This window comes from Corella eumyota, chromosome 3 (genome assembly GCF_963082875.1).
Source record: "Corella eumyota chromosome 3, kaCorEumy4.1, whole genome shotgun sequence".
Lineage (NCBI taxonomy): Eukaryota > Metazoa > Chordata > Ascidiacea > Phlebobranchia > Corellidae > Corella > Corella eumyota.
In genome coordinates, this window is record NC_137492.1 from 19,755,307 (window position 1) to 19,774,040 (window position 18,734).

Consider the following 18,734-nt stretch of genomic DNA (forward strand, 5'->3'; position numbering starts at 1 on the left):
GTCACAATTTTCCCTCTTATGATGTCATAGTCAATTCCCGGAAAGAGAGAGAGGAGAGTTGATAGAAAGGTCATTGTGTTTTAATATATAATAAAATTTAAAAATTTATAACATCGATTAATGTCACATATCTAATAAATCATCCGTTTAGTATCAATTGCAGAATTATCAGCAGAAAACAAGAAGCAATTTTAAAGTGATATACTATAGCAAGATGATGGAAAATTATCCCACTACCCCTAACCCCTGCATTATATTCTTGTTGGTTATTATGTTGTTTAATGTTAAAAGTGAAGGGAATGAACCAATGGAATGGGAAAGTGATTTAAAAGAAGATTGCCCACAATGTTTGGTAAGCTTATGAATTCAACTTTAAGCCTACTTATTTAATAATTGATTCAAAAAATAAAGGGTACTTATGGTTTTCATACATTGCACAATTTTTAGGAACAACAATTTGTGCATTAAAAAATATATAATAATTTCTTAATTTCCATATTTAAAAGTTAAACTCAAAAAATTATGTTTTTAAAAATTTTTTTATTGTGGAAGGCCAGGAGTTCATGTATAATTTTCAAAATGGGTCAAACCACGCTTTAGATGGAATATATATATTAAAAATAACAGTTTAATTGTTAAATTTGTTAGCTAACACGCCAGTTCGAATGTAATGGAAGTATATGTGAGAGCGGGATATATAGAGACAATCTTTACTTGGATGGTTTTGTGAACAATTGCTTTGGAAAACAGGCTTTAAACTCAGAAGATATTGACAACTTTCTTCAACTTTTGTATTCAAACCAAACTGGATGGGAGGTCCCTTTAAAGGTATTTAGGTTTAAAACTGTTTTGATTCTTAAAAAGCAAATTTTACAATTTCAAAATTTGTAATTGTATACTAAACTTGCAGCGTGTTACAGTGGTTAGAACATTTGGCTTCACTACATGAGGTCCTGGGTTTAATTCCTACTGCTCTCATGCTGTAGTGCCCCTAAGTATCAAAATAATTAACATGAACTCCTGCTAAGCCAGCTCTTAAGCAGTTTTAGAAAAACAGTCTCAAGTTTACTTAGTTTAGCAAAATGTTGGCCTTCTAATTTAGTGAAGCAATGACTATTGTTAAAGTTGACTAGTTTAAAAGTATGACTTCAAAGCTTTACTTTATTAAATTAGGAAGTTATTTTATTTTTAGAAACTTACAAATGTGCTGAAAGGAAGTGGGTTGATCGAGAATCTACAATATGCAACAAGAACAAAATGTGCTAACATGAAGCCTAAAGGTTTTTACAGATTCTCTTTTTAATGTAATAGCACAGTTTTTGGCTATACGACATGGGGTCACGGGTTTAATTTTAACTACTTTCGTTCTGTAGCGACCTTCAGTAAGGCGCTATAAACAGATGGACTCTTGCCAAACCCAAAACCAATTGTCAGTTAGGGTAAATTGGTTTCTGATATTAAAAAGTGCAAAAAGCATCTTAAACTTGTGTCAGGGTGGCAAAATTTACTTAAAGTTAGGCTGTGAAGTCGGCCTTTTTTTGTATATATCTTTATCCTTGATGTGGGAAAGTTGAATGCGCGACTTAAACATAGAGTAACATCAGTTATCAGTTACTCAGACCCAGTCTCGATTTTAATTGCCCGATAATTTTGCTGCTCATTAAGTGCTGGCTCAGCAGAAGTTCATACTGTTTATAGCACCTTACTCAAGGGCGCTACAGCATAAGCTTAGTGGGGATTGAACCCACGACCTAATGTGTGGTGTAGCAAGTGTTCTTACCACTACACTACGCTGTCCCTTTCCACATCAAGGATAAATAAATACAGATATAAATTGAATATTTGATATAATTTTTACCAACTAAAAATCAAAATGGGTTAATATATACACAGGGGTTAGAAAAAGATATAACTCCACAATCACTTACCATTGTCCAATTAACTCTTCTGCTATATGGAAAGATGAGTTCAGATATTGTGGAACAAAAGACAGGGTTGTCAAATATTCTAACTGTATTTGTGTGTAAGTGTTGTCAAATTTAATAAATATTAATTTTGTACTGAACTTTTTTATTAGAATAACTAAAAAATAAAATAAAATTCTAAGAAATGGCCCACAAAAAAAACAATTAATTATAATAAGAACGAATCGTTTTGTGAATATTAACTCTTTCCCCATACAAAATTACCTAATAAACAAATATTTAAAAACTTATTTCTCAACCATATTTAGAGATAATATCGGAATAATTATCAAGACAACAACATGCTTGAATGAGCAGGGTTTTTTAAACAAGTCATGTGAAACTAGGTCAACTGTTTCATGTGAATGCCCATTGTGAGTATACTATTGTTGTTATAATCCCTCATTCTTATGTATAAAAGCCCATGGTTAAGTACAACCTATAAAAAAAGCAAATTTTTTAACAAAACTTTCTTTTTATATAGTAAGGACTCGACAAAAAGCCCAATAAATCAAACCAAGGTAAGATTACTTACAAAAGATTTTAAATTCTAAATATTTACCACACATTTATTTAAGCCTGAAAGTTCTTATCTAACAAACCAAACAAAGATATGCCCCATTGACATTGAAGTACTTAAAGATTTCAAGTGTGTAACTCTGGGTTTGGTCACCATGTTATAACGTACTTAAAATCTTTAAGTAAACATTAATATTTATGGAATGTTTTAAATTATAAAATAATTTTATCATTTTTTCCAGTGGATTTATGTAACATTTATTGTTTTATTAGCTTTTCATTTAGTTAATTATTAAAAATTTATTTTGTCATTTTTTTAAAGTGTATTAATATAATAATTATTGTATATTTTTCTATTCACTTTCATTAATGCACAAAAAAACTTTAATCAAAATTGAGTCATGTTATTTTTGATAAAAAGTCAATTAAAATACCGTTAAGATATTTCCAATAAAAATATATTTAGTTTACAAGATCCACTATACCAGATTTCAATGACAATGGATACAAAGCAGCAGTTTTAGTTCTGTGTTTGTTTGTCATAATTCTTCTTGTTTCTATTATCACTTACTGTATTTGGAAGATGAATAAAAAGGAGCAATTTGTTTTGGTGGGTAAATTTAATTTATTAAATGCATAATTAATGTAAAATATTTAAGAAACTAGTAAGATTTATTTAACTGTATTTTTGATAAATTTAATTAAAAATTTTGATTTAGAAACCATAAACTACATTTTTTGAATATACCTTTATCCTCGATGTGGGTCGAATGCGCAACCTAAATAAAAGTATCATCAGTCACGCCGACCCAGTTTCAAGTTGCCCATGACAGTTTGGGATTTTATAGATTATAATTGCCCAATAATTTATGCTGCTGATTAAATGCTGGCTCAGCAGGAGTTTCTACCGTTTATAGCACCTTACTTAAGGACACTACAGCATAAGAGCAGTGGGTATCGAACCCAGGACCTGATGTAGTAAAGCCATAGGTTCTGACCACTACACTGTGGGGCAAAGATTTATAGATATCTTACATCTGTTAAGCCTCCTGAAACCTCGTTAGCGGCCCACCACTCGGTGTCCAATATTTTATTAAACAGAGAAGACGGCTACTTTAATGTCACAACCCCTCCCTCGAGCATTTACCAAACTATCGGTAACAACTCCAGTCCTCCGGCTCTTCCTTTAAGATTGTTTTCACTCAGCAGTGTTGTCACGGATACCATGAGGTCACGACCCACACTACCTTCAACATCACGCAATGACCTCATAGGTAATGAGGTCATCATTACACCCGATGATCAAAAATATGCCTCGATAAAATCAAACAAGGAATATGACCTACCACCCTTAAACGATGCTAATGAGGGGAATTTAAATGATGGGGCTTCCCCATGGGGTCAGAATGGGGGTTATGAGATCCCTTTACCGGGTGGGGGTGGTTTTAATTTGGGAAGTTCCCTCGACGAGAGATTAAACCCACTTTATGCAAGTGAGGATGAAATGACGGATCACTGATGATGTCATAACTGTGTGATGTGACATCACAATGAGTTTAATTGATGACCCAAAAAAGTTTGATTAAAATTACAAAAAAACAATTTTGTTTAAATTTAATATAATAGAAAAAACTTTTTGAATCGAAAGGTCATTTCATACAAACAACTCTGAAAAGGTATTGGACACAACACCACTATGCTTTACGATGTCTTAACAATCTTTTGTGTTTGAACAATGAATCATTGTAGCAACACAATGGGAGAAATTTGTGGTTACTTAGTGTCAGCGCACGAATATTTCGTGTTTTTAATTTTATCTTAGTTTAACGACTTCCCTTATTAGGATTGACTCATTATAAAACTTAAATATAAACACTGAGGGAAGGACATAATATTTAAACTTTCAACCAAATATTTGCTCGGTATACAAACCAAATATGTAATAAAGTAAAAAGCTTTTCTCAATTATTAAGAAGAATGGATGTTTTTCGCCTTCTGGCTGTTACTATACTTGTATTCGGTTTAATAAAATAATTTTAAAAACCACATTAAATTACGTGACTCATTTTGCCAAGCTAACTTTGTGGCCGCTGGGGACATAGAATTAAAAGCAACGTTTTTATTTAAACAAAATTGAATTCAATTTGTGCAAACATTCTTTTATTAAAAATATTATGCATGGCAAATCATGATATATATGACAAATTAAAAATCTTTAAACATTTCTTTTTTAAAATTTATTATTCTACAAAACTTTGAAGATGAAAATCAACACAGAATGACATCGTACAAAACTCAGCGATTATAAAATGTTAGTTTAAAATGGGGGGTTAGTAATATTAGTTTGGCAAGGGTGGCTTTTAAGCATGTTGGCCAATAAGTTCCCTCAACTTGGCCTCATTTGCACCACTAAATTCAGCAATCTAAAAATTAAAGGGTAAATTTTTAAAATTTTCATGTTTAAATTAAACTTTACCTTTTTAAAATTATTATCTACAAACTTTTGTGAATATACCTTTGCTCCATTCTTGTAGAATTGAAATGTTGGCATACATTTGATTCCACAACTTCCTGCAACCTCCTACAATAATTATAAAATCAATTAAAAATGCCGAAAGAATTGTTTTGTTTTAGTAATTCTGATATTAAAGTAAGGTCGTTAACACAATACCATGTTATCTGTAATACAGCACTAAAAATGCATAAAAAATAAACTTTAATAAAACTTACGTCGTTTTCGTCCACATCTACTTCATATCCACTAAATTTATCTTGCATTTCTTTGGCCATGTCCTAAAAATTTAAATAATTTTTAAACTAATTGAATAAATACAGTTTAAATATTTGAATTTATTAAAAAAAAAACGGGTTAAGTCCATTTTAAGGGCCCTCAACTATAGTTATTATTTTTACAGCTTTTAATAAAGATAATACAAAGGGCCCTTAACTATAGTTATTATTTTTACAGCTTTTAATAAAGATAATACAGAGTTATACAGTCTTAAATAAAGCGAATTAATAGTAAATCAATCCTAAATTCGAACCATACATATATTTTTTTTTTGATAATGTTGCCTAAATCGATTTACTATATTTTGACACAAAACCAGATAGATAAATATTACCTTAAATTTTGGGCTGATAAATTTGCAAGGACCGCACCAAGAGGCTGAGAAATCGACAACAATAAGTTTCCCACCGCCCTTTAAAACAATTTCATCCCAGTCTTGCTACATAAAAGATAAAAGACATTTCTAACTGCAAAACTCGTTAGCTTTAATCGTATAAATAGCAAAAATAATTGGCATAAAACCAGGTCAATTTAAATGAGAGTGATAAGTTAGGATTTTAATACTGGAGTAAACCGTTACAAAAATTTCAACAGGGGTCGCGGGCTTTATTGACACAATGTGTCACAATATTGTGTTACTAGAAATGACACAACTTTTGTGTCAAAAAATATAAAATGACACATATTTTGTGTCAATTTTAAATGACACAATTTTTGTGTCAATTTCAAATGACACAATTTTTTTGTCAATTTTAATGACATAATTTTTGTGTCAAATTTAAATGACACAATTGTTCACAAACACAATTTGTTCCACAAAAATGACACAATCTTTAAAATTTATTTAATAAAGATATTGGTTTATAATATTAACTATAACTAAAAAACAAGATTTTATTTCAGATCCACAGCTTTACAAAATGATGTTGCTTTGTGATTGACAACGACGATGTGTAATTGTTCAGAAAACTAAAAGCCACAAGACCAATAACTATTTATCAAATTATGGTATTAAAATTGTTTATGTTTTTATTAACTTTAATTCTTTTGCTTTCCCGGTTGTATAAAATTTAATGAAAACTACTTTTTTCTAACCATGATATTTAATTTAAAGCTGAATTATAACTTGTTTTATTAATATTAAACAAAAATTTAAAAAAAAACTTTGTTGTACGTGTGCTGTGTAGTGTTAGAATAGTGTTTTGTTTGTTAATAACATAAGGGTTTAACACTTTAAAGTTGTATATACTCAGATTTTGCAAAGTCAAACTTCTTTTGAATATAAAACAGCTTTAATTTACATGGCGTCACAATTACGTCGCTACACAGAGGGGGCTAGCAAGAGGTAATTAAAAAAGTGTTTAAAAAAGGAAACCTTTTTTTTTATTTGTAAAGATAAATAAAATTCCCCACATTTAAAATTTAATTTCGCAAAAAGAGACGTCTTTTATAAAGTTTTAATTTTTAAAAAGGTTTACAATTTAAGACTTACAGAGTTCTTAGAAAAAAATTTAATAAATAAGTTAAAAAATTAAATAGAAAATAAAGTTTGAAATTTATTTAAAATTTAAATAGAAAAAATTAAAGAATTCTTGTTTAGTGCTAGATTAGACTTATGTTAAACATTTGAGCTATGTGAAACATTGGAGTCGTTTTGGAAGTTTTATTTTATAGGGATGTAGCCTTAAATACTAAAAATAACTTTTATTGTTAGTATTAGTTTTTAAACTTATCAAAAAACTTATAAAGTATGTTTGTAGTCTTAACACAAACTTTAAAAACAGTAAAGTAAGCGTCGACACACATAACTATAAAAAAATTGTTGCGCCACTTTGCTGCTGGACCTAAATGTAATTAAAATCGTTTTTTTCATTTTTGCAAAATTGCTGTATTCTACAAATTTATGTTTACTGTTATACTCCTATTAACATACAAAAAAAAAGTTAAAGAGATGGTTCGGTCGCAGAGTTTCTTTTTTGATTATGTTAAAATTTTTCCAACTTGCACGAGGATACTATTATTTAAAAAAAAACTTCCGATATTTAAGATATCGGAATTTGAAGGTAAATATTGTAAATAGGGAAATTCCCTACGCTCACGAGTCTATAAGACAGTTGTTACTTTTTAAATATTTTTAATTGTATATATTATTATCTCTATGATTTTAACTGCAAACCCCGATATCTCAAAAACTACTTGACCAATTTTTAAAATAATGGTATCCTCGTACAAGTTGTAAAAATTACAACATAATTAAAAAAGAACTTCTTTGACCGAACCATCTCTTTAAATTAAAATAACTTTTATGAAATGTTAATATGACAGAAGAAAGAGCATTTGTTGGTCTTTTATAGGATTGATTGTAAAACTGCCTATTAGGTTGTTATCGTCAAATAAAAAAACCTACTCCGATAGCTTGATAAAAACATTTTTGTCATATTATGTTATAATATTTTCAGCAACCTTTTTTGATTTATTAGTAGGGGGTCGCTTTTAGTCAGATTCTAAGTTTTATCGCTAAATTATCCGGACTTAACGCAGCTGGAAAAGATTTTGCACTTCCGAGCGCTATTCGTGATGGATGAATTATGTAGTTTTACTATTTGTATTTTTTGTAACGCCTTTTTTATTTAATAAAGCGTAAGTTTGTATGCAATTCAGAATAAAGTAAAGTCACATGGTTGTTTTTTTGGCAAGTTTTGGTTATATCGCGAGTTAAAATTAACACATCATAATAGGCTATATTATTTTTATTATATGTGACCCTATGCTTAAAAGTGGTCATGGAAAACAAAAAACATTTTACAGAGTTAAGATAAATAACAAAAAATAAATATTTTAAAGTTATTAAAAATTAGTAATTCAATGGCTAGTGTTTTCTCTGGTGAAACATCAGATGCGTTTTTAGCGACACTTAATGATAAAAAATGCACCGTGTGTTTGTTTTTCTTTAAAGATGATACATTCTGTCAATTTAATAAAGAGTGGCTATAAAAAATCTAAAACTGAAGTGATAGATTATGGCGAACAAGAAAATTTTATGTTTTTATATTTTTGTTAAATTTTCCTTATACTTTTATTGCTAATATTAAAAGTTGTAACATTTATTAGAAATAACAAAGACCATCACAGCACAAACTTGCTGTTTAAAGTGTTGTTAGGGGATGTCTTTGTGAACGGTTTAGCAATTGTAAGAAATATTTCAGTAAATAATGCTGAACTGGTAAGTTAAATTAGTTTGGTATAAAATTAAAAGCACTTCAAGTTGTTTTTTAAACCTCGCAGTTATACTTTTAAGCTAACTTAGGTGTGCAGTAAAACAACCATTTATAAACTAAGTCGTGTAAATTATTGCAAAAGTACCATTACATAAAAAACAAGTGTTTTCAAAAGACATAAACCCAGATTTTTTTGCATTATTGATGCAGTTCACATAATATAGCTAAGTAGTGCAAAAATACTGTCACTTTTTAAGACATACCATTATTAAAATCTGTTTATTAAATAACCAGTTTTAATTTTAATAGTACTACTTAACCAGTTGTTTGTACAACTTCATAACTGAGCAATACAATTTTTTAAACATCAGAAATTTATTTAAAATTATTTGTAGGTTCTGCAAGAGGATATAAGGTCGTGCCATTGTTACAATTTTTTTATTTTTTAATGTAGAGTTTTGTTTTCCGATTTTCAATAAATTCAAAATAAAAAAAGAATTTAACTAATCTCTGAAGTTTTATACACATTAATTAACCATTCAAAATCTAAGACTTATTAAATGTAAAAAATTAAGTAATAAATACCGTGATACAGAATAAAGAAAAACTTAAAAAATCTAACATTGAAATTCATATTTCAACGAAAAAATCTAGAATTTAAACCTATAAACACGTAAAACCTCAATAGCTAACCTTGTCTGCTAGAGTAAGCAAAAGAGAAGACCTTATTCATCAGTCTTGGCAGTAAATAACACACAATCTAAAGCTTTTCTATGTAACAATTATCGTGGAACAAAAAAATGACACAACTTTGTGTCAATTTCACGCAAAATGACACTATTTTTGTGTCACAGAAAATGACACAAAAATTGTGTCACAGAAAATGACACATAAAATGTGTCATTTTGCGTGACACAAAATTTTGACACAATGTGTCAAAAAAAAACGCAAGCCCGTCTCAAAAATTTGCTCTTGCAATGCTCAGTATAAGTTTTACAGTATTGACAACATTTATTCATAAGAGTGTTCAGCTAAGTATTAAAAAAATATATACTTGTTAAATTTAATGTTATGTTGAAAAACATTTTGGTTAAGAATACTCATAGTTTTAAACAGCCAAAATATTTTTAATCATAAAGATAAAGAGATGAGAGAACCATAACAGTAATAAAAAAATAATAACCTTCTAGTAGATAATAATTAAATAGTAAGAGTTTTGCTATATACATTTATCTGTCTGTTATAAAAAACCTTAAGGGCACTAAAAAATTGAACAAGGGAAAGTTGGTAAATTATTTAAAGGGTCATAAACCGAAAGTGACTTAAGGCAATATTAGCTTTAACTAACAAAATTAATAATTTAAAAAATAATAATAAACTTACCTTAGTTGCAATTCTAATTACCACCTCTGCCATTTTAAAATTTATTAAATTAACCAAAAAAATTAATTAACTGGAAATAATTGGAATCTAATAAAAAAATAAAACATTTAAAAAATCGGAGCTCTATAATCCAAGCGTCGTCCGCCGAAAGTTGAACTTCCGCTTTCTATCGCCAGAACTTCCCTAAAACGCGGAAATTTACTAGAACGTTGAAAACAAGTCATTATGACAAACAAAAACGATAGGGAATATTCCCGCTACACTTCATTGGTTTTAAGACTTTATCCTCATATTATCACGCTTTGTGTATTTATTAAAACAAAATAAAAACAATAGAAAAAAATTTAGTAAAAACAATATACAAACTTAAAGTAAAAAACGGTAATATATGTTTACATTAGCGCGGCTAATAACGGCATCGAACTACTTTTATTGCTGCCATTTTTTTCGCTATTGTTGCTGTGATTTTCTGTTGGAATTTCGTTTGGTTCACTTTCCTTGGTTTGTTCCTGTTGTGTAATTGTGGGTGTGGTAGTAAGAACTTTTTCAGACTGAGTGTCTTCTGTTGGTAGTTTGTCCTCAATTGGAATTAAGGGCTCTGCCTGTTTAAATTCTTCGCGCTTAACTGGAGCTGGTGATGATGAAAAGACCAGTACTGGTTTAATGGTTTGATTGATCACAGGTGGTTCAGGGGTAGGTGGTTTTTCAGGTTCTGTAGTAGGAATTTTTTCAGGTTCCGGAGTAGGTACTTTTTCAGGTTCTGGAGTAGGAACTTTTTCGGGCTCTGGAGTAGGTACTTTTTCAGGTTCTGGAGTAGGTACCTTTTCGGGCTCTGGAGTAGGTACTTTTTCAGGTTCTGGAGTAGGTACCTTTTCGGGTTCTGGGGTAGGTACTTTTTCAGGTTCTGGAGTAGGTACTTTTTCAGGTTCTGGAGTAGATACTTTTTCAGGTTCTGGAGTAGGTACCTTTTCGGGCTCTGGAGTAGGTACTTTTTCAGGTTCTGGAGTAGGTACTTTTTCGGGTTCTGGAGTAGGTACTTTTTCGGGCTCTGGGGTGGGTTCTTTTTCAGGTTCTAAGGTAGGTACTTTTTCAGGTTCTGGAGTAGGTACTTTTTCAGGTTCTGGAGTAGGAACTTTTTCAGGTTCTGGAGTAGGTACTTTTTCGGGCTCTAGAGTAGGTACTTTTTCGGGCTCTGGAGTAGGTACTTTTTCAGGTTCTGGAGTAGGTACTTTTTCAGGCTCCGGGGTAGGTACTTTTTCAGGCACCGGGGTAGGTACTTTTTCAGGCTCCGGGGTAGGTACTTTTTCAGGCACCGGGGTAGGTACTTTTTCAGGCTCCGGGGTAGGTACTTTTTCAGGTTCAACAACGGGCAAATGCAGAGTAGCTTGGGTAACAACTGCATCCTCCCCCACGCCTGCTTTACCAACAGCTCGAAGTCGAATTCCATAAACCGTATCGGGTTCCAGATCATTAAACACGAATTCTAGTTTATCCCCATCCGACCCAGTGATGTGTTCCTCCTTTAAAACAACCACTTTTAAAGAGTCCTCTTCTTCTTCTGTCTTACGTAGGCGGGACAAAGTGACGTCAACTTCCTTACAATTACCCTCTACACCCCACCACGTGACCTTGATAGAGGTCATAGTACAATCATCTTCGGAAATATGAACGTTTAGAATGTTGCCCGGTTCTGTAATTACACAATATGAAAATTAAAAAATGTTCTAAAAAATAAAACCTAAACATAGAGTAACATTTGTTACCCTAACCCAGGCTCGTGTTGACTTTGGTTGCTTGGTGTATTATTGATTATAACTGCCCAATAATTAAACTGACGATTGGTTTTTATGTCAACAGGATTTCATATTGTTTATAACGTCTTACTCAGGGGCGCTATGAACTAAAAGCAGTAAGAAACAAACCCAGGATCATGAATTTAGGCAAAGTGTTTTTACCACTACACCAAGTCGAGGACGTAACTGTCTAGTTGTTTAAAACTATTAAAACTTTAAAAAGATTAAAACTCACGAGTATAGGATTCAATGTTGTCCGGCCTCCCAACAACCTTACATGCCGTCGGTGTTACTTGTATTTTATAAAACGACCCTGGTTCCAAACCCGTGAAACAATATTCTTGTTGTGACGTCACAGCTTCAAAAGGTCGTCGCGGAGTGCCAACGTCATCAGATTCGATTCGGACGGTGTACTCCTCAGCGCCCCCTTCTGGCGGTGACCAAGCAAGATTTATTTCACGTGGTGTTTTGGAGTCGATTCGAAGGTCGCGAACTTTACCAGGTCCTTAAGTCCACAAATTACCATTTTAATGTTAATTACATAAATATAATAAAATAGGCAAACTGATACTTTTTGTACCAAGACAAAGATTGTATATGCATTGTCAGGTAGTGTGGTATACATGGCATCGGACTACGAGCCGAAAGGTTTTGGTGATATAAAAAAATAAAAATTGTTCATTCTTTTATTTACCTGTCATATGTTTTGCAAATGTAGCTGTCCCACTTATTCCATTACTGACAGAACAACAACTAAACTCGTACAAAGTCGCCGATTTAAGATCAGTGAAAACACATTCTGCTTCGTCGCATGAAACTGTTTTCTCAAGAAGTGATCCCCCTAAAAATATTAATAAAAAAATTATAAATAATAATATATTTTTATGACGTTATTTTATTTACCATTACCTTCTCTCTGTGCAGTCAAACAATAAGAATCCACGCCACCTAGTGACGGTTCCCACGAGCACGTGACCTGGTTCCAATTACTTCCGGGTTCAGGGAAGAAAAATGTGGGAATAATGGCAGGAACTAAAATAATGCAAATTTATATAAAAAATTAAAACAAATGTTACCTTTGAAAAGGCAAAAAAGTTACCAACTGAGGATAAATTAAAATTTTAATAAACTACCGGTCCCGAAAACTTTGGTGACCGAAGACGACTCCCTCCCGTCCCGGATAGCGGCCACATGGACCCGGTACAAAGTCCCCGGACTTAAGTTCTTCAGGGTGTGGATCGGTTTGAATAAGTCTTCGACAGTCCAACCCTCCGACGCTTTGTCTTCTCGCCTATGACGTCATAAAATAAGCTTTACGCTTGAATTACATTTCAAATTACGTTATAACATTGTGACGTCACCTGATGTGTATGACGTAAGAATCGATCCTTCCAGATGCAGCAGGCCACGTCATAGTTTGCATCGTGCAAGTTCGTTCCGTTTTAGAAAACTCAATCTCCCCACACATTCCTGGCTCTGCATGACGTAAACAAGGATTAACTATGACGTCACAAAACTTTTCATTGAATTTTATACTTTTTAAGGCTTCTTAAACTTTAAAAATAAATAATTTAAAAGTTTCTGTGTGGCGTAGGCAAGATTTAATTGTGACGTAAGGTGACAAAGTGCTGTTACCTGTAGTAAAACTGGAGACCGCTCTTTTACTGCTTTTATCTTTGGCGTTTGAAACTATTCCGACAGTGTAAGTAGTGCCAGGAATCAAACCTACATTAAGAAGTTTAAAGTTTACAATAAATTAGTAATTAAAAGTTAATTCAATCCTTAAAATATATTTAGTTTGTTGACAGATATTAATGAAGGTCAAATTGCCAAAATCACTGACCTGTGAACTTGTACTGATCACCTTTTACCCCTCGAGGTGATGTTTCGCCTATGACCCCTTCCTTAGGGGTCAAGAAGAGGTCATAATCATCTGCGTCACCAGAGGATAGAGACCACGTGACCAAAGCTTCTTCAGGACCAATGTCACGAGTTATAATCCCAGTTACTTGCATGGGAACTAAGTGAAAATAAATGCTTGTTTTAACTAGAAAAAAATTTAGAATATTTAGAAATTTTTAATTAACAAGTTGTGTAATAAGTTAGTCGAATTAAAACCTTTTTTGTTAAATTAGCGCTTTTAATATTTATTGTTATTTTTTGCGGGAAACTCTAAAGCCGCATTTTTTTGGGAAACACTGGAACCATGCCGCGAAAAACATTTTTCGAAAAAGTTTGTTTTTAAAAGTTAGGTCGTGTTAAGTTGGCTTTTAAATTTATTGTATTTATTCTAAAGATTCTGAAAAACTTTCGTACATATTTGGAGTTCAGGTAATGACTGTTTTGTTTTAAAAGGATAGTGCAGGTTTTATTTTTTTAATGATATAACTCAGTCTGTTTGTCGTAATACGGTATATTTAATTTTTTGTAACTTGTTTTTAGAGATGTGACTGCGCTGGTTTAATTGACTTTTGGCTGTTGTTTGCAGTGATCACTTACTGATTGCAGTGATCACTTACTGCTAACTGACTTTAAAATTTTTGTAAATGTAGTGTGATATATTAATATTTATGCTTAATCTTGCAGTGAGTAGAGACAGCTCACCCTTTGTACTAGTTCAACTGTTGCAATTAAAACATGATTTAAGTGTAAGTTTACTTGTTCATATTAGAACTTTGTAGACTATAAGCTTAGTTCTTTAAAATGCCCTTATGTTGTGGTGACCAAATGTCAGTGTTTTCTATTTTTTTTAATGTTATATACAACTGCTGTTGACCGTTTTTGACGAATTTGTTCACATAATGTTTTGGTAAGTATTATTATTATTTTAGTGTATGTGACGTAATAGATGCTGCAAACTAACTATGTCGCGTTTATTTTCCTTAAATTTACATTTTTTTTATTTCTTTTGGAAACGTAAATGTTGTTCTATTTCATACTAAATTCTTTGCCAACACAGTGTAGCGAGTGTTGGGCTAAATGGAATTACTTGTCGCATAATACGCTACGAGGGACAAAACTAACGACCATACAGTCTTCATTATCGTCATGACTTTATCCTTATTTAACAAGCTTTTGTACTAGACCACTAGGTGCTAACAAAAAGTATTTAATATACATTTTTTAAAATAGAAAAACAAGTAAAAAAAAAACATTTACATCTTAATGTCCTGATAAAAAAAATAGATACCGTAAAATACGAGAGTTCGTTTGAGTACTTAAAGTAAATATGGCACAGATTAAGGTTGATATTATTAAACATTGTTCCTACCTGTGCATTGGTTGAAAACTTGAGATTTTGATTTCTTCTCGTTAGCTTCACTTATAATGGTGCACTGATACAACCTCCCTGCTATCAACCCGTTAAATGTGTAAGTTAACCTTTGTAGTTTGTTGATTATGATCGGCTTCTCTGTAAGAAAATACAAACAAGTATCACAGCATTGTTTGTAATTTAAAAAACGTCTAAAAACAAAAAAAAAACTTAACTTACTTTTTATATTGACAGAATCGGTTAACTCGATCGTGTAAGTCTCCACGACACCTAGCGGCTTCTTCCATGTCAAGGTCATCACGTGATGTTCCACATCGCTGAACACGAGGTCGCACACGTGACGAGGTTCTGACGAAAATTTAATTTTTTTAGATTTATGGGTAAAGCTTAAAATTTTTTTTAATTTTGTTATTGTGACGTCTTACCCGTCACAATGCTGTCTGTAATCTCTGCGCTTTTAACTCCATTGGCAACACTTCGTATTGTGACGTCATATTTAACTCCCGCTACAAGGTTTCTAAACACGTGGTTAGTATTCTTTAAATTTGACGCAACCATTGGTTCTGTGACGTCACAATCCTCGTCGGGAACGCGCAAAATTTCGGCTTCGTAAAAATCTCGACGTCCCTTGGAATTTGTCCACGTGACCTCGAATGCACCACTACCAGCGCCAGAGGGGAACTTCAAACCACGTGGTGGTCTGGGTACTAAAATATAATATTTTGGTTTAGATTTTGTGGCATACCAGTCATTGGGTTTTAGGTTTGATCCGCACTAATGCCACATTTTTGTCCCTTTGTCCAGCCTGTTAATTTAGATTTTGTGGCATATCGAATATTGGGTTACGGGCCTCAAAATTTTGGGTTTGAGCCACACCACATTTTTGCCTGTTAGCCCAGCGTTTAAAGTAAAATTGTGTAGTATATTGCTTACTTGGTTACGAGCCCATATGTTTTGGGTTATAGCCGCGCCAATGCCACAGTATTCGTTCTTTGCCCAGTGTTTACATATAACTTAAACAAGTTACAACTGCACACAGTTCCCCAATATAGTATACTACCCATAACTTTAAGGTAATGTAAAAAAAACAGAAACTTTTTAGTTTAATAGTTTTTAACTTACAAGTAGCTACTGTAGAGGTTGCGCACTCCCCCTTGCGGCCACTATCATCAAAGGGGATAACTGCTACGGTGTAAACGGTGGCTGAATGAAGCCGTGTGAACATAAACTCGGGAACACGGTGGTCTTTTAACTAAATTGTAAAGGATTTTGCGGTGATTAAATGGTTTCCCATTACTTCTGCCCTGTTATGTACAATGACGTCATCGTAGTAAAAATTCAACACTAATTTTTAAATTTCAAATAGACATTATCCTTAATCCTCACTAATGATGACGTCACATTAGGTTTATTCTTACCAATGTTCTAGATTTGATATTGTCCGGTGGGAAGATTCGAACCTGGTAGCTCTGGGGCACGAACCTGGTGGGCGGAGTCCATCGGACAACAAACGATTTAATTGTGACGTCATCAAATTCAAAGTTGGTCACCTCGTTCGAAACTAGAGAAAAAATATGACGTCACAAAAAAGAAATTGTGTTTAATTTCTTGTTAGGTTATTAAAAAAATGTTAAGGTTATGACGTCACAAACAGCATTATTACCATCATCTTCTCCCGCCTCGGTAGCGATTGTTGCCAATGACGCCACTGATGACGTAGACACGAAACTAAGTCCACTTCTCGATCTTTTAATCGGTTGCTTACTTGGGGAACTACCCATCTTTCGTCATTGAGCTATGACGTAATCCAGTTTTAATTGTGACGTAATCCAACCTTGATTATGACGTATTTGTGACAACACATAACAAAATAAAAAGTTCTCTAAAAATAAATTTTTTATTTTTGTCAAATTTGTTTTCAAAAATGTTACGCTTGAATAGTTATGACGTCATCAATCGATATTTAGAACTTAAATGCTTGAAGTGGTTTTAAAATAGTTTGACTTTAAAATAAATAAAATAAAAGCTTTAATATTTATAAAATGTTAAAAAAGTTTTTTTAATTTCTTAAAATTTTGAATTTCTTACAAAGTTTTTGATAAAATTTATTATTATCAAGTTTTATTTAAAATACAAATAGAGAATTAACAATTTAGAATCTATTATAAATTCATTTTACACTACTTATTCACTTTCTACCAAGCTATAACTTTACTTTTATCACATATCTAAACTAACTAATTACCAATTAGTTAAAATTCATTAGAAAATAAAAACTAAACAATTATAATTCCACTAAACACACAAACTCACTATATAACTGTTCATACAACAATTCTACAAACAATAACCTCCTTTATTACGTCACAATGGAATTAAATACGAAACAATGAAAGGCTGTTAGGTCACATAGCGTCGGTATCAACATATTAGATTACAAAATTAGCAAACCACATTCTTTTAAGAAATATAACCTTTTTTAAAGTTGATTTGTTATAAAGAAATAACAAATATTAATTTGTAAAGACTAAATTTTTTATTTTCTGAAGTTCTGTTTAATTATGACGTCACATTGTATAATTGATATTTCGGATCTCTAAACAATGAGTCAAATAATCGAATTTAAAAAGTTTTTTTTTTTTTTTTTATTAATTATTTAAGATTTTTTGTTTCCGATTTGCATTTAAATGGAAGTCAGGTGTCAATTAATCCCTTCTATGACGTAACAATCGAACCTGGCGACGCAATAATATCCGATTCTCGTACGAACAAATATAATCGAATCAGAAAATGACGTCACAATATCATATTATTTATTCATTTTAATTTATATTCACATTTTTTATCGAAAAATTTATTTTTTGTTTTTAATTAAATTAATTTCTTCGACTAATTAATTAAGTTTTGGAAAAAAGATTAAGATCCCACAGAGTAAAACATTAAAGTTTTCACACTTTTGATTTAAAACAAATTTGAATTTAAATTAAAAATTAATTTTGAACTATAATAAAGATTAATAAAATATAGAATTATTAAAAAAAATATGTTAAACACAATCAATTATATATATATGTGAAAAATACTTAAATTATTTAAAAATATTGAATATTTTACCTCAAATAGTGACGTCATCATTGCCCCAATGACGTCACGGATCTGTTTATTGGATTCCCAAGCCACGGAAGTCAAAATCCTTCGACCAGATCCTAGTCTAAACTTTATAAAAACAAAAACGTTTCCTCGATTGTTGCATTATTACGTCATAGTAACGCGGTGGTTGTTTATGTGGATTGTGACGTAGATGTGAGCGCGCGAAACTTTAAACAAAATTTTTGAAGAGTTTTTTAATTAAAATAAAACTTGTTTCGTTTTAATTTCAAACCTAAAAATAGGATAAAATTGTTGTTAACTTAAACTTGAAATAATTTAAACTTGGATTTATTAAAAAATGTTTTCGGAACCGAGACAAAAACGACGAAAAATAAAATCAGAAAATTCGTCAAAACGAAAAAAAATGAAACAAGAAATCAGTGTTTCCGAATTAGATTCAAAACCCAGTGCTGCTATAAGGGAACGTGAACGTTTAAAAGTTTTCAATGATTCTTTGAAAGCCCTGCAAAAAGTGATTCCAATTTGTTTGCCAGTAGGAAGAAAACTTCATAAAAAGCAAACTTTGCAGGTAAACCCTGTTTTTAATATTGTTTAAAAATCAGCTAAAAAAAAGCTTTTTTTTAAATCTTTGGCTAAGGAGAAATTAAAAAGAATTTCAAAGTTATACCTATTTTACCTTAT

General features: G+C 31.6%; 3 protein-coding genes across 4 annotated transcripts; 1 reads left to right on the forward strand and 2 right to left on the reverse strand.

Annotated features, from left to right (window-relative positions):
- Window positions 1-139: 139 nt before the first annotated feature.
- Window positions 140-5,092, forward strand: LOC145746138 (uncharacterized). The gene is made up of 8 exons (XM_082564333.1): window positions 140-352; window positions 649-828; window positions 1,193-1,280; window positions 1,894-2,023; window positions 2,234-2,338; window positions 2,449-2,485; window positions 2,950-3,093; window positions 3,529-5,092. The coding sequence occupies exons 1-8, from the start codon at window positions 215-217 to the stop codon at window positions 4,000-4,002; spliced, it is 1,296 nt and encodes a 431-aa protein (XP_082420459.1). The 5' UTR covers window positions 140-214; the 3' UTR covers window positions 4,003-5,092.
- On the reverse strand, window positions 4,627-10,034 carry LOC145746140 (thioredoxin-like). Its single transcript, XM_082564335.1, has 5 exons — window positions 9,876-10,034; window positions 5,609-5,713; window positions 5,214-5,276; window positions 4,999-5,064; window positions 4,627-4,906 (listed from the first exon to the last, which is right to left on the reverse strand). Exons 1-5 carry the CDS (start codon window positions 9,906-9,908, stop codon window positions 4,844-4,846), a joined length of 330 nt encoding a protein of 109 aa, XP_082420461.1. The 5' UTR covers window positions 9,909-10,034; the 3' UTR covers window positions 4,627-4,843.
- Window positions 10,035-10,193: 159 nt separating this feature from the next.
- LOC145744843 (receptor-type tyrosine-protein phosphatase beta-like) lies at window positions 10,194-16,814 on the reverse strand. Of its 2 annotated transcripts, none has more exons than XM_082562798.1 (14): window positions 16,606-16,814; window positions 16,361-16,503; window positions 16,065-16,194; window positions 15,368-15,649; window positions 15,162-15,290; window positions 14,940-15,080; window positions 13,512-13,688; window positions 13,304-13,393; window positions 13,030-13,144; window positions 12,802-12,959; window positions 12,578-12,700; window positions 12,363-12,509; window positions 11,904-12,173; window positions 10,194-11,565 (listed from the first exon to the last, which is right to left on the reverse strand). In XM_082562798.1, the coding sequence occupies exons 1-14, from the start codon at window positions 16,721-16,723 to the stop codon at window positions 10,268-10,270; spliced, it is 3,321 nt and encodes a 1,106-aa protein (XP_082418924.1). In that variant the 5' UTR covers window positions 16,724-16,814; the 3' UTR covers window positions 10,194-10,267. The 2 variants fall into 2 exon arrangements, with proteins under 2 accessions (XP_082418924.1, XP_082418923.1); XM_082562797.1 differs by having other exon boundaries at window positions 13,512-13,715.
- Window positions 16,815-18,734: the final 1,920 nt, after the last annotated feature.

Excerpts from the sequence above, each read along its gene's own strand:
- LOC145744843 (XM_082562797.1), bottom strand. The coding sequence starts at position 16,723 with ATGGGTAGTTCCCCAAGTAAGCAACCGATTAAAAGATCGAGAAGTGGA. Across the intron at positions 16,195-16,360 it reads ATATCAAATCTAGAACATTG|TTAAAAGACCACCGTGTTCC; the intron begins GTAAGAATAAAC and ends TTTACAATTTAG. Across the intron at positions 13,394-13,511 it reads TGATCAGTACAAGTTCACAG|GTTTGATTCCTGGCACTACT; the intron begins GTCAGTGATTTT and ends TTCTTAATGTAG.
- LOC145746138 (XM_082564333.1), top strand. The coding sequence starts at position 215 with ATGATGGAAAATTATCCCACTACCCCTAACCCCTGCATTATATTCTTG. Across the intron at positions 829-1,192 it reads GATGGGAGGTCCCTTTAAAG|AAACTTACAAATGTGCTGAA; the intron begins GTATTTAGGTTT and ends TTTTATTTTTAG. Across the intron at positions 2,339-2,448 it reads GTTTCATGTGAATGCCCATT|TAAGGACTCGACAAAAAGCC; the intron begins GTGAGTATACTA and ends CTTTTTATATAG.
- LOC145746140 (XM_082564335.1), bottom strand. The coding sequence starts at position 9,908 with ATGGCAGAGGTGGTAATTAGAATTGCAACTAAG. Across the intron at positions 5,714-9,875 it reads TAATTAGAATTGCAACTAAG|CAAGACTGGGATGAAATTGT; the intron begins GTAAGTTTATTA and ends TCTTTTATGTAG. Across the intron at positions 5,065-5,213 it reads TAGATGTGGACGAAAACGAC|GAGGTTGCAGGAAGTTGTGG; the intron begins GTAAGTTTTATT and ends TAATTATTGTAG.